We start from the raw sequence: 13058 nt of genomic DNA on the forward strand, positions 1-13058 counted from the left end.
CACACACACACACACACACACACACACACACACACACACACACACACACACACACACCGGCGGCGGCGTGTGAGCACCGGCCACAGGCACCAGCTCAATTGCTCGTGCATGGCTGTGGAGGAATAGATTTAAGTTCTGCTCCCTGGGAACCTGCTTACCTCGGCAGAGGCCCTGGGACTCGCAGCACTTGCTTCCTCGGAGCGATTCGCCTTCGCCTGCTGTATCACTACACGTGTAGGCACCGCACTGGGATGATCACTGGGATGATCTCTCTTCTGACGCTCCCTGAGTAAGCGCTGGTGGTCACTGGAGGGTATGGAAAGGGTGAGGGGAACCCCGGGGAGGCTCTGCCTCCTCCACGACGTCCTGCCCCAGCCTCGCCTCAGATGTGGTTCACCATCTTCAGGCAGAAGACCCAAATCCTTTGCAGTTTGAGATTTTTGGAAAACGATCAGCACGGAATGGGAAGAGTCTGTCCTAAAAGGCTGGCAACTCTGGGGCTTGCTGCAGTCGGCCTGAAGGCACATCCCTTCCAGCCACCACAGCGCATGACAGGCAGGGTCCTGGCAGCAGGCAGCCCAGCAGACTTGGAAAGACAGGCTTCCCGGAAGAAGCCAGAGGTGATTTTCTCCCTCGGTTTTCAAGCCAGCTCCATAAAGTGTCTTCCCCTGATGGCATCTGCTCTCATTAGCATCTGAAAACAAAGACCAGAGACACTGTAGGAAGGGCCCAGACAGGGGCTACTGCTCCACAAAGAGCGAGCACCACCAACACCTGAGGCGGTACTGAAGACAGATTTGTTCTTCTGTTTTTTTAAAGATGTATTTATTTTATTTATATGAGTACACTGTAGCTGTCTTCAGACACACCAGCAGAGGGCATCAGATCCCATTACAGATGGTTGTGAGCCACCCTGTGGTTGCTGGGAATTGAACTCAGGACCTCTGAAAGAGCAGTCAGTGCTCTTACCACTGAGCCATCTCTCCAGCCCTTGTTCTTCTGTTTTATTGAGACAAAAATCTCACTACATGCCCTGGCTGGTCTAGAACTCACCATGTACACCAGGCTGGCCTTGAACTCACAGATCTGCCTCCAGAGTGCTGTGATTAAAGTGTGAACTGCCGTGCTTGGCTGAAGACAGGTTTTTAAGAGGATAAGAAAACAGTATCAAGTAGAACAAAGGGACAGAATGCATTTCATTTTCAGGATATTAGCTCATAAGAGAACTGCTTCACATTCATGGAAGGGGGTACCAACTAATAAAACAAAATATAAGATAAAACTTAAGGACTTTTCTAATGGAAGTGCATGGACTATGGGGAACAGAGTCCCAAACCTGACCTTACTTGCTTCCAAGGTGTACATCAGAGACAGTGGACTAAGAGACCAGAAGTATAGGAGGATGAACAAGCTGCAACATCTTCTCACGGAACTAACAGTAACACAAACTGAGTGCTCCCAACCGCATGCAAGTGACAGGTACGGTATTTTCTCACGAGTCGTTTGCCACTCACATGATTTTGCATATTGTGTCATCAGCCAAAGTCATGTGAAAATTACCAAAACTTGTAATCAAGAGAGAAATTATCCTAACTGGATTTTCTGAATTTCAGACAACCCATCCCATACCATATAAGTACAAGGAGACATGCAATGGTGTCCTACCACAGGTAATCTAGAAAATAACCCGATCCCAGATTCTCAGTTGAACTACTTCAGGTGTGCAATTGATCTTCATCATTACCTCTGACAAGACCCCCTCTAAATGGAAGTTGTTTTAAGTCTGTCTTAGGGTTTCTATTGGGATGGAACACTCTGACAAAGAGCAACCTGGGGCGGAAAGGGTTCACTACCAAAGCAGGCAGGGCAGGAACTCAAGCACACAGGGACCTGGAGGCAGGAGCTGAGTCCTGCTTTCTTCCCGATCCCAGGACTGCCAGCCCAGGAGTATCTCCATCGATAATAGCCTGAGGCCTCCCCCCATGATTATTCATTAAGAAAATGTCCTATTGGCTTCCTGAACCAGCCCAGTCTTAAGATGAACTTTCTCCATTAGGCTTCCCTCCTCTAGAATGTGTCAAGTTGACATAAAACTAGCCAGCACCCCCCACCAGATCCTAGCCTGACATACAACTGGCCAGATCCTCCCTCCAACCCACCCCTGAGTACTGGAGAGCAACAGGGCCTCAGATGTGTGTAAGTACCCTACCACTGGGCTATCTCTTCATCCACTTTTAATCTTAACTTGGAGGTACAGTCTCACTGAGGGGTTCAGGGTGGCTCTGAACTCACTGTGCACCAGGCTGTTCTTCCTCAGATTTACAGTGTAGCCAAGGATAACCTTGAGTTCCTGATCCTCCTGCCTCCTCCTCTGAAGTGCCAGGGTTGCTTGTAGTCATGCACTACAATGCCCAACTGAGAACACCTCTTTAAACTTCCTGTTGACTCACAAAAGGGTGCTCTCTTTCATCACCTGAGTCCTGCCCCTGAAATTATAACATAGAAAATATATTTGAGAGTTGGGAAATGGCTAGGTAGTTAAGCATGGACCACACAAAGGGAGGACCAGATTTTGGATCCTAAGAACTCAAGATGTGCTGCAGAAGGCAGAGACTGGACATGCCCAGAACAAGCCAGCAAGCCATATCTATGAGCTCTCGGGTTGGCTGAGCCCTGCCTCACATTGAGTACAGCGGAAGGGTGATGAAGGATAATTCCTGATACCAACCTCAGGTCTTTACACATACTTCTGTCTAAACACATGCAAGCATACATATATACATGTATGCTGCACACACACATATAAAAATGGAAAGAAGAAGATGTAGATGTGTATATGTGCATGCATGTGTGTAGATCTGAATTACAGAGAGAAAACACGCAATAGAATCAAAGCACTGTGGAAGTGAATGAATGCATCTGTATATGCACATAACTGAAAACACACTCCAACTAAAGTAACCACCTGTTAATTGGCCACAACTAATCTGACTCCCACGAAATATTCACTAAATAGCCAACAGACTAAATGTGGACACTAATCAACTGGGAAATAAAAAGAAGATAAAAGCAGACTTCTAGACTACTGAGTCAGAAGTTCTATGTATGGAAGCCAGTCTGCCATTATTCTCTGAAAAATGAGAGCTACATTGGCACCAACCTAACACCAGACAAGGCAATTTAGATAATCAGAGTAAACAGAACTTCCTTAAGACAAGACAAGGAAATAACAAGGCCAAAATAAAAATGAAGCCCCGGAATACCCTTTGTGTCTTTTTCCTTCTCTCCACAGCCATCCACAGCAGGAGGCTGGTAAGAGCTGTGTCTGGAGTCATTGCTATGAACCAGAAACTGTGGCTTGGTGATTTATAAACACTGGTAAAAGTCATGCATGATGGCACACATCTTTATTTTTATTTTATTTTTTGTTGGTTTTGTTCGTTCGTTTGTTTGTTTGTTTGTTTGTTTTCAAGACAGGGTTTCTCTGTGTAGCCCTGTCTGTCCTCGAACTCAGAGATCCACCTGCCTCTGCCTCCCAAGTGCTGGAATTAAAGGTAGTGTCACACACACACACACACACACACACACACACACACTAGTAAATACTGCTAGCTACCTTTGTATCATCAAAACAACTCTGAACTGTTCTAAGCCAGCAAGGATGTGGAAAGTCTTCAGATCTATTCGCTCCTTTATTAACCACCAGAGACATCATCATGACAAGACTCACGTAAGGTAATAACCGTGTTGTGATTTCCATGTACAAGCCATCCCACTGTCATCTCTAAGAGTCACAGGCGAGCAGCTGTAGAGAGGAGAGGCAATGGCCATATATGTAATAAGGCCTTCAGCCTGTCTCCACAATAGAGGTATGAATTCTAAACTCACCTGGCCTTGGAGACTTTGAAGCCACCAGTTCTGCACTGTGAGGTCCTGTTTTCTAAAGTCACTGAGTATCACTTTCACAGCAAATATCTCTGGGATCAGGTTCAAGTCCTGTCTATTGCCCTCAGTCCAGGGAACCATTCCAGCATAGAGACATCATAACAGGTATTCATGTAAAGAATCCAGCATCCATGGCCAGACAAATCAGCCTCAGGCAACTGCTAAGCTTAGAAGAATATGTATGAGTGACACATAAGGAAAGAAAGAGTCTTCTGTGACAAGGACGGACAAGAGCACTCTCTGTTTACCTGCCCAACTCTTAGAAACGTGAGGCTCTGACAGACTGTCTCCCGTTAAGGAGCTACTGAGGAGCAGAGGGAGACCCTACCATGGGTAAGAACTATATAGGAAATGATTAAAGACAACAAGAGGACTCTAAATGAGGTCACAGAGTAACCAACGAAGTGGTACTTATGTCAACAGGAAGATGATTAGGATTGAGTAGAGTAGCCGCATCCAGCTTTCAAAAGAGAAGACACCAGCATTTGGAGGGACCACAAAAGGAAGTCTGGCACATACAGTCACTCAAGAGAACTGAAGATAAATGGTTCAAAGTTTGAAACAGCTAAAGGAGATCTATGAGGAGCTCAGGGAACCATAGGAAGACTGCTGACATAGCTGGTCCTTCCAAAAGCACAAGACATGAAGACAGAGTTTATGGTAAGACCCATCACTGGACTTCCAGACAGGGTCACCCATTATCAAGAAGAATGTTCCTTCATTTAGGAAGTGACCAATCACAAACTCAGGCAGTTGGCAAGCGTAGGGACTGGAATCTAGGGGTCTGTGAGGATTCCTGGGTAAGAAATATTGGTGTAATGCTTGAATCTAAGAGGGATATTTCTTCTTATGTGCATGTCAGATGATCACTAACCTGTGGCCACTATTCCAGTGATTCATCAGTGTAAAGAGGTGTCTGGGGCTGGAGAGATGGTTCAGTAATTAAGATCATGGGCCCCAGCTCCGGGAAAAAAAAAAGAAGATCATGGGCTGCTCTTGCAAAGGATGAGAGGTCACTGTCCAGTACCCACAGCAGCTGACAAGTGCTTTTGACTCCAGTTCCACAGGATCAAACACCCCTCAGGACTGTACCAACCCACACTCAGACAGACAGACGGATGGACAGACGGACACACACACACACACACACACACACACACACTGGGGCCTGGCTGGTTTGCATGTGAAGAGGAGGTCAGGAGACACTGGCTGGAGTCCGTTCTCTTCTTCACTTTATGGCTCATAGGAATGGAACTCCAGTCTCCAGCACTGACAGCAAGCAACTTTACATACTGAACACCTTCCAGTCTAAGAGGGAGTTCTTTTAACATAGCCAAAAGTTCCCTTTATGTAGATAAGCTGAGGGTTCCTCTTGGTTCCAGTGACTGGCCAAATACAATTAGGCTATGGGAAGCTGAGAACAAAGAGTTCAGTCCTTAGTGAGTAATATGGAACTCACTGGGGGGAAAAAAAAAAACACATCACCCACGAAATTGGAGAAAGCCTTTTTTTGAAAAAATTATTGGGGTTGGGGATTTAGCTCAGTGGTAGAGCGCTTGCCTAGCAAGCGCAAGGCTCTGGGTTCGGTCCACAGCTCCGAAAAAAAAATTATTTTATGTATATGAATGAGCACACTGTTGCTATCTTCAGACACACCAGAAGAGGACATCAGATCCCATTACAGATGCTTGTGAGCCACCATGTAGGTGCTGAGAATTGAACTCAGGACCTCTGGAAGAGCAACCAGTGCTCTTAACCGCTGAGCCATCTCTCCAGCCTCAAGGAAGCCTTTAGACACAGCAAACACCTTGGTGAACTTCAGAGAGTCCATACCTTATGAATATAATGAATTTGGAAAGTTTTTTTCTCCAATGTTCAGTCCTTAAACAATCTAAGGAAATTCATGACAGAGAGTAGCTCATTTGACAGGAGTGAATGCTAAGGATGCACAAAGCCTCAGCACCACATGAAACAGGCATAGGCCAGTTTTAGGCCAGAGGAAGGAGGATCAGAAGTTCAAGATCATCTTCAGCTACACAGCAAGTTCAAACCCAGTCTGCAGCACATGAGGGCAGTGTTGAAATGTTGAGAGGGATGGAAGAGAGTGTATCATTAAGTTTAGTTAGATGTAGGAAATCCCACACAAGCAACTTATTCCTTGTGACTGTCAAAAGGGAGAACTTGTTCAGTGGTGTGGTTCAACAGCAAAGGCTGGGCGACCTGAGTTTGATCTGTGGAATCCACAAAAAAGGAAGGAGAGAATAGACTCCATCCACAAAGTTATCTTCTGACCTCCACATGCATGATCTGACATGCATGTGCATGCCCATGTAAGATATAGACACATAAATATATAAATGTAAAAAAAAAAATAGGACAATTTGCAGAAGTTGGTTCTCTCCTGTTATGTGGGTCCTAAGGAACAAAGTCCTGTGGTCTGGCTTGATGGCAGGCTTCTTTACTCACTGAGCCATCTTGCTGGCTCAATACAGCTTTTCTTAAAGGGTCAGATAGTATTTTAGGTTCTGTGAGCCTTAAGGTCTCTATTGCAACTACTTCATTGCCATAGTAGGACAAAAGCAGCCATGCTGTTCTAATATAACTTTATGTACAAAAACAGGAAATAGGGCTGGAGAGATGGCTCAGTGGTTAAGAGCACTGACTGCTCTCCCAGAGGACATGGAGTTCAATTCCCAGCAACCACATGGTGGCTCATAACCATCTGTAATAGGATATGATGCCCTCTTCTGGTGTGTCTGAAGACAGTGACAGTGTAGTCATATACACAAAACAAACAAACAAACAAACCAGGAAACAAGAATAAGTAAGGATTGAAAGGATGAATATGATTGGAGCATATCACATGCATGTATGAAAACAGATAATAAAACAATTATATATCATCAAAATGTCCTAAAAATGTTTTTAAAACCAACAAAACACAGGGAGTGGCCAGTGTGTGTTGGGGCAATCTGTAGACCCCAGCTTACCAAGTCTCTGATAGCACACCTTCTGACTGTTGCTATTTTGTCTTTTGAGAAACAGTCTTACTCCACAGTCCAGGGTAGCCTTGAAATCACAGCAATCCTCCTAGCTCAGCCTCTTGTAGAGTGAGCCAACATACTCTACTCCTTTCCCTTTTAAAATACTTGTTTTTCTTATTTTGGATTTTGAGTGTGTGAGCCCATGAGTATAGGTCCCAGGAATCAAGTTACATACAGCTATGAGTCTTTCTGACATGGATGCTGGGACCCAGGCAAATGCTTTACCTCTGAGTCATCTCTCTGGCCCTACTCTTCTGCATTCTTGGTATTTTGTGGCAGTGTTCTTTTTTCTTGTGATTGCTTTGACTTTATTAGGCTTATTGATTTTTCAAACCACATTTTATTTTCATTGATTTTCCCCTCTATTGTCTTTTGTTTGTTTGCTTGTATTTCATTAATTGCTCTTAATGTATTTTTTCAATGATTTATAGAGGTATAAATCATTAGTGTCCTATCATAAAAATCGAGCCTGCTAGATTTGATAGAACACATTTATAAGCCCACTACTTGGGAAGCTAAGGCAGGGGATCACAGTGAGCTCCAAGCCAGCCTGGGCTACAGAGCAAGATCCTGTCTTTAAAAGGCAAATAAACAAAGTTTAGCCAGTATTTACATAAAATACTTACACAAACAAAAACAGTATTTTATCACTATTAAATGCTACTTAATGGTGCTTAGTTATTTTTCTCATTCTGTGATCAAATACCTGAGAAAAAGCAGTGTAAGGAAGGAAAGCTTGGTTTGCCTCCAGTTCAGCAGAGTGCAGTCCACCATGGAGGGGAGGAATTGGCCAAGCAGGAGACAAGAGAGAAGGGAGAGCCAGCGTTCAGCTGGCTTTCCTCTTCCCCCTAGCTACAGTCTGTGGCCTGAGCCCATGGGTGATGCCACACATATTCATCATGGGTCTTCAACCCCCTCCCCCAAATGCCTTAATATTCACTCCAATGTGTGCCTCACTATGCACCAAGTGCTTACTAATCCAGTCAAGGTGGCCACAGGAATAAGCCATCAGGCACCTGTTCCATCGGTGTTCCATAATTAGAAACACAGAAAACAGTTCTTCCCCACCCATTCACTGGATAAGAAAAACTCCTCCTCTTGGATGATGAAGAGATAATTAACCATTTTTTTTTTTTAATATGCACTGGTGTGAGAGGGAATCAGATCCCCTGGAACTGGACTTACTGACAGCTGTGAGCTGCCATGTGGTTGCTGGGATTTGAACTCCGGACCTCTGGAAGAACAACCAGTGCTCTTAACCACTGAGCCATCTCTCCAGCCCCGGTAATGAACCATCTTAAACAGATGCCTGCCCTGCTTCAGCTCTGAACACCAGTTACTAGAAATTTAACCTATGAAGGGTAACTTAACCTCTCCAAGATTCCACTGCTGCTACTCTTGGAAAACAGTCAGGGAGAGGAGGGGTGGGGCACTGAGGGAGTCTTGCATTCCAGAAGTAACGTGGATAAAAGGTGAGGTGAAAATAAACTCCAACTTTAGATCAGTTCCTCTTCCTGCCCACGCCTCCATAGGCTGGCTCTGCTCCCAGGGCTTAGGCAAAGCAATATTAAATGCTTACAAAAAAGGGCTTACAGTTGGTAGAACCCAAGACTAAAACCCTTTGAGAATGGCTGGAGCTCACTGTTGGGAGGAACATATAAAAATCTCAGCCAGAGTGAGAGCAATGCACAAAGCTAATCACTGTCTATAATGACGGCAAAGCAAAGAAGACAGAACTCCCATATGTGATACCTGGATGATCCCCAAAACGAGAGGCCCTGGAACTAGCAACGCTTATTCTCATCACTCCTCAAAAAAGCAGAATTCTAATAAATCTGGCACAAAATCTAGACCAGGTTCCATAAATCCAAGTAGCAGCGTGGAAAAGTCTGCAGAATAAATGAATTGTTGCCAGGAGGAAATTCACTAAATACTTTCAGTAAGCTGTGAACAACTCTGGAAATATCTAGAGACACTGCAGTTGCCTCTGGCATTCTTAAAACTCAGGCAGGTAACAAGCCTGACTTCAGGAGCAAACTTGGAAACTCCACTGGCTGGCAACCACATGGGGAGTAAAGACAGAACACCCACTACCTCAAAAACCACACTGAGAAGCACCCGGGAATTGAACCAAATCCATCATACTGCATCCAAAGGAAAGTCTGTGATGGTAGAAATAGAAGTAGAGACCAGTGTTGCTTCAGAAGAGAAAAAACCCCGAGCAGCGATAAATCCTTCCCCCGGTGGGGGTTTTTCTGCAGAAAACAGTGCAAAGAGGGCATTGGTTGGTAAAATCTGCACATTTTAGTGACTGTTTTAATTTATCAGAGCTAAAATTATATTTTTATGAAGTCTCACAATTCGGTAACAATGTATAGAGTTCATCGAATGTTTTCTCTGGGACCCCTTAATGAGCTATTATCCAGCGGTAAAGTGAAGCCTTCAGTTTGGTACTGAACCTGTCAACTGCGGCTGTGTGCCATCTCCTTTCCACCAGCCATCCTCAAAGGCATGCTGTGTGTCAGCCACGACTGCCACAGAAAACTGGGGACAGGCACACTATTAGAACTGCTCAAAAGGCACCTTAGGAGCACCTGCCTTTCTTTTGCTGTCAGGATGTCTGTTGCCCTCACGCCCACTGATGAACAAACACAAAAATGGTGCCTGTTCCTCCCCACACTGGTTTTCCTCTGCAGAGCACCTCAGAAGGCCAGGCAGGGCGGGTAACAAAACTCCTTCAGCGGGGTGCAATTAGGTATTATGAAGTTTGGAAAAAGCCAGAGTAATACCATTCTCCCTCTCCTCTTTCTCAAAAGGGTCAACACTTTTTTCCCCTTAGCTGCACACGCTGGACTAAAGGTAGCAGCGGCCTCACAAAGCACACCTTTGAAAAGGAAGTAATTACTATGCACTGGCTTCGCTGTGTGCCTAGATTGTTAAGAGCACAGTTTGTTTAATGCTATGGTGTAGGTAACTTGCTGAAACCAAACTCCCTGGTAAACAGAGTCATTAGCCTTTGGTTCCTTCCCCTGGCCCCAGCCTTCCCATGCCCCATGTTCCTCTGGGTCATTGTGATAAGCTCCCCAGGACACAGCTGCCCAACACACACACCTCAGCCGCCATCTACATTAACTCTTGCTGATCTGTAAAGATGAAAAAAAGGTTTCAGAGTTGGAAAGATGGCTCCATGGTGAGGAGCACTGGCTGCTCTTTCAGAGGACAGCCATCCTGTCTGTAAGGCCTACATTTCTGTCCTGGATGGCTCTGTCTACCTCACGCAGCCTTCCTTCTGTAAGTGCTAGGCCTCTGCCATGTAGGCGCAGCAAGATGCCTGACGCTCAGAAAATATTCATAGATTTTCCTTAGTTTTTAAAATTCATCCAATGTTTAAATACATTTGTTAACTAGTAAAACCGAGCAAAAGATGTTACCTACCTAGTGGAATCACTTGAGTTTTAGTCATTTGAGTAAGATTTTCATGCTGATGAGTCTCCTTGGAAATCAGTTTTGAAGTTAGATGTGGTAACCTGCCTGCCATCTCAGCACTCAGGAGACTGAGGCAGGAGGATCTGAGCCAGACCCTGCCTCACAAGGAAGAGACGGATGGAGGGGAACTGAGGGCTGCACTTAAGCAGAAGCATGATGAGTGGCTGAAGAGACCACTGAGTAATGAAGCAGCTAGGAAACTGGCTTTCATACCAAGACTCTAAGCTGAAAAGTCCTAATGCACAATGCAATTCTTCTTTATGAAAGGACCAACCAAGTCTCGGTTCCTTGAGCCATCTACTTCAGACCACTCCACTTCAGGATGAGAGAGGCTTTCCCCATGGAAACTTCTGAGCAAAGTCCACAGAGGAGAATAATTTCTTAGTTCACCCAGGCAGAGAGCTGCCCATTGCTGCTGATACCTGCTCTACTCCCCTGCCCTTTGCTGACAACGACAAATTTTAAACAACTCCAAGTTCTGGCCACCTATGAGAAAACATGGACACCATCCTACTTGGTTTTAATTCTGGTGCCTTCAGCTTCTGCCTGCTATTTCCTAATAGATGAAAGTCTGCATTAATTGGATATAGTTGTCATTACGTTTCAAAAGGCCCATCTGTCAAGGCTTAGCCCAGAGGCATTTCTCACAACCAAGTGTTAATCAAGTCACTGGCATAGCTGAAAATAGCTCTCTTACCATAAAGTCACCTGCTCAGAAACAATCCAGTCATTAAGGGCTTTATAATATTTAAAGGCAGATTGAAGGCAAATGATTAAAACATGTACTTAAAAAAAAAAACCCGTAACTAGGGGGGCTACGTTGCTGCCTGTGATGTACTCAGAATCCTGCTTTGCTTTTTCTCCCACCACCTTATGACTAAAAGACTCTAGAGAACGCTGTCAGCGAGGAGAGCACGCCTCCAAGCCACAGCGTGAAGGGAGCCCACACCTCTCCATGTAATGCTGTCTTTGTATCGCAAAAGCACAGGTATCAAATGATAACAGATAAGCTTTGATTTGTATATAAAAGTGTGGGCTCTGTAAAGGGAAGAAAAAGTAAAAAGTACCTAGCTATGAGGATCTAGCAGCTCCCTGCGAGGGCCCCTGTCCACGTTGTTAAGAAGCTGCAGTTGATTGCCATCTCTGACTGCAGTTATTATGAGCTGATAAATTATTTGCATTCAACCACAATCACACCAACCTCCTTCTGAAACCCACACAAAGAACCTTGAATCAGAGCTCTGTTTTGTTTTGGAGAGGCTTTTCCCCCCACCTATGGTTTGTTTTCTTTTTTCTAAAGGAAAGGTCATTAGCAATAAGCATGAAAGGAAACAAAGAAAAATACAGCTAGCTATGAAGTGGTATTTCAGCAGATCTAGCAAACAGAGGAAAAGTTTGTCAGTTTATCCATTGAAAGCCTCTCTTCTGTAGCCTTATGTAAGTGTCATAAAATAATTAAAAAAAAGAAACATCTGCAGCTGAACTAGGACATATGAGGACTCGATACAACTAAGCTTCCAAAACTTAAATATCTCAAAGCACTTTTTTGCTTATAGCAAATAAAATGGAGAGTGCAGATGCTTCCTCATCTGTGTGTAAATGAAAGCGGGCCGTGTGAGTAGTTAGTATTCTTAGAACTGCTGAGAGCCAGTTTATTTAAATTAAATCAAAGCCAATCTGTATCTGTACAAAAATAATGTTCTTAGGGCTCTGACTCTCTAGACGTTACAGAGCCTCAGTGTTCTCCCGCCATAGCTCCCTCTGACATAAAGAAGTGAAAATCAGAGCTGGGCAGACTGAAACCACTTCAGAGGGATCCAGGAGAGGGAGGTTCAAAGGAATCAAAATAGCCCATGTCTCACCAGCCACCTGCTATCAGCAGGGCTGGGCTCCTCTCTGCCCTATTCTTTGTGCTCCCACAGCACATCCTGGAATTTATCAAGTGTCTATCCTTTCTCCCTCTTCCCTATACCATACTGTGAACTCTAATGGAAGGAACTAGGCTTATTTTAGCCTGGCATAGTATCTGTTGACCTGAAAAGTATCTACAGTATGTAATAACACCTAGATATTAGTTCTCACTAATTGTTTGAATTGCATAACTTAGAGAAGGCTGGAAAGGTAGCTGGCTATTGGAAAGATGCCTACTGCACAAGTATGAAGACCTGAGTTCAGAGCCCCAGAACCCAGGAAAAAAGCCAGGGGCAATAGCTGGGGCCTGTAACCCCAGATCCGGAGGGGGTGCTGGTGGGGAGTCATGAGCATCCCTGAAGCTCTCTGGCTGGGCAGCCTAGTCTAATTAACTGATGATCTGGTTCAGTGAGAGGTTCTTTCTCACAAAACATAGGTAAGGCCAGGCATGGTAGCATATGCCTTTAATCCCAGCTTTCAGGAGGCAGAGGGAGCAGAACTCTGTGAGTTTGCACTCCTGGTCCACATAGTTATTTTTAGGCCAGCCAGGGTTACATAGTGATGATCTTATCTAAAAATATATAAATAAATATGTAGAGAGGATCAAAAAAGATACCTGGCATCAATTTCCTGCATAAGCACACATGCATATATACCCATGTGCACGATATA

At 44.6% G+C, this 13058-nt stretch overlaps 1 protein-coding gene across 2 annotated transcripts in view; it reads right to left on the minus strand.

The window, feature by feature from the left end:
• The window catches only part of Kiaa0319l (KIAA0319 like), a 92304-nt gene that overhangs the window by 57180 nt on the left and 22066 nt on the right, over window positions 1-13058 (minus strand). For both annotated transcript variants that reach the window (XM_032897757.1, XM_032897749.1), the window contains exon 3: window positions 159-694. In XM_032897757.1, coding sequence (XP_032753648.1) covers window positions 159-694 — 536 coding nt within the window. The remainder of the gene's footprint in view (window positions 1-158; window positions 695-13058) is intronic.

Source organism: Rattus rattus, chromosome 1 (assembly GCF_011064425.1).
Source record: "Rattus rattus isolate New Zealand chromosome 1, Rrattus_CSIRO_v1, whole genome shotgun sequence".
NCBI lineage: Eukaryota > Metazoa > Chordata > Mammalia > Rodentia > Muridae > Rattus > Rattus rattus.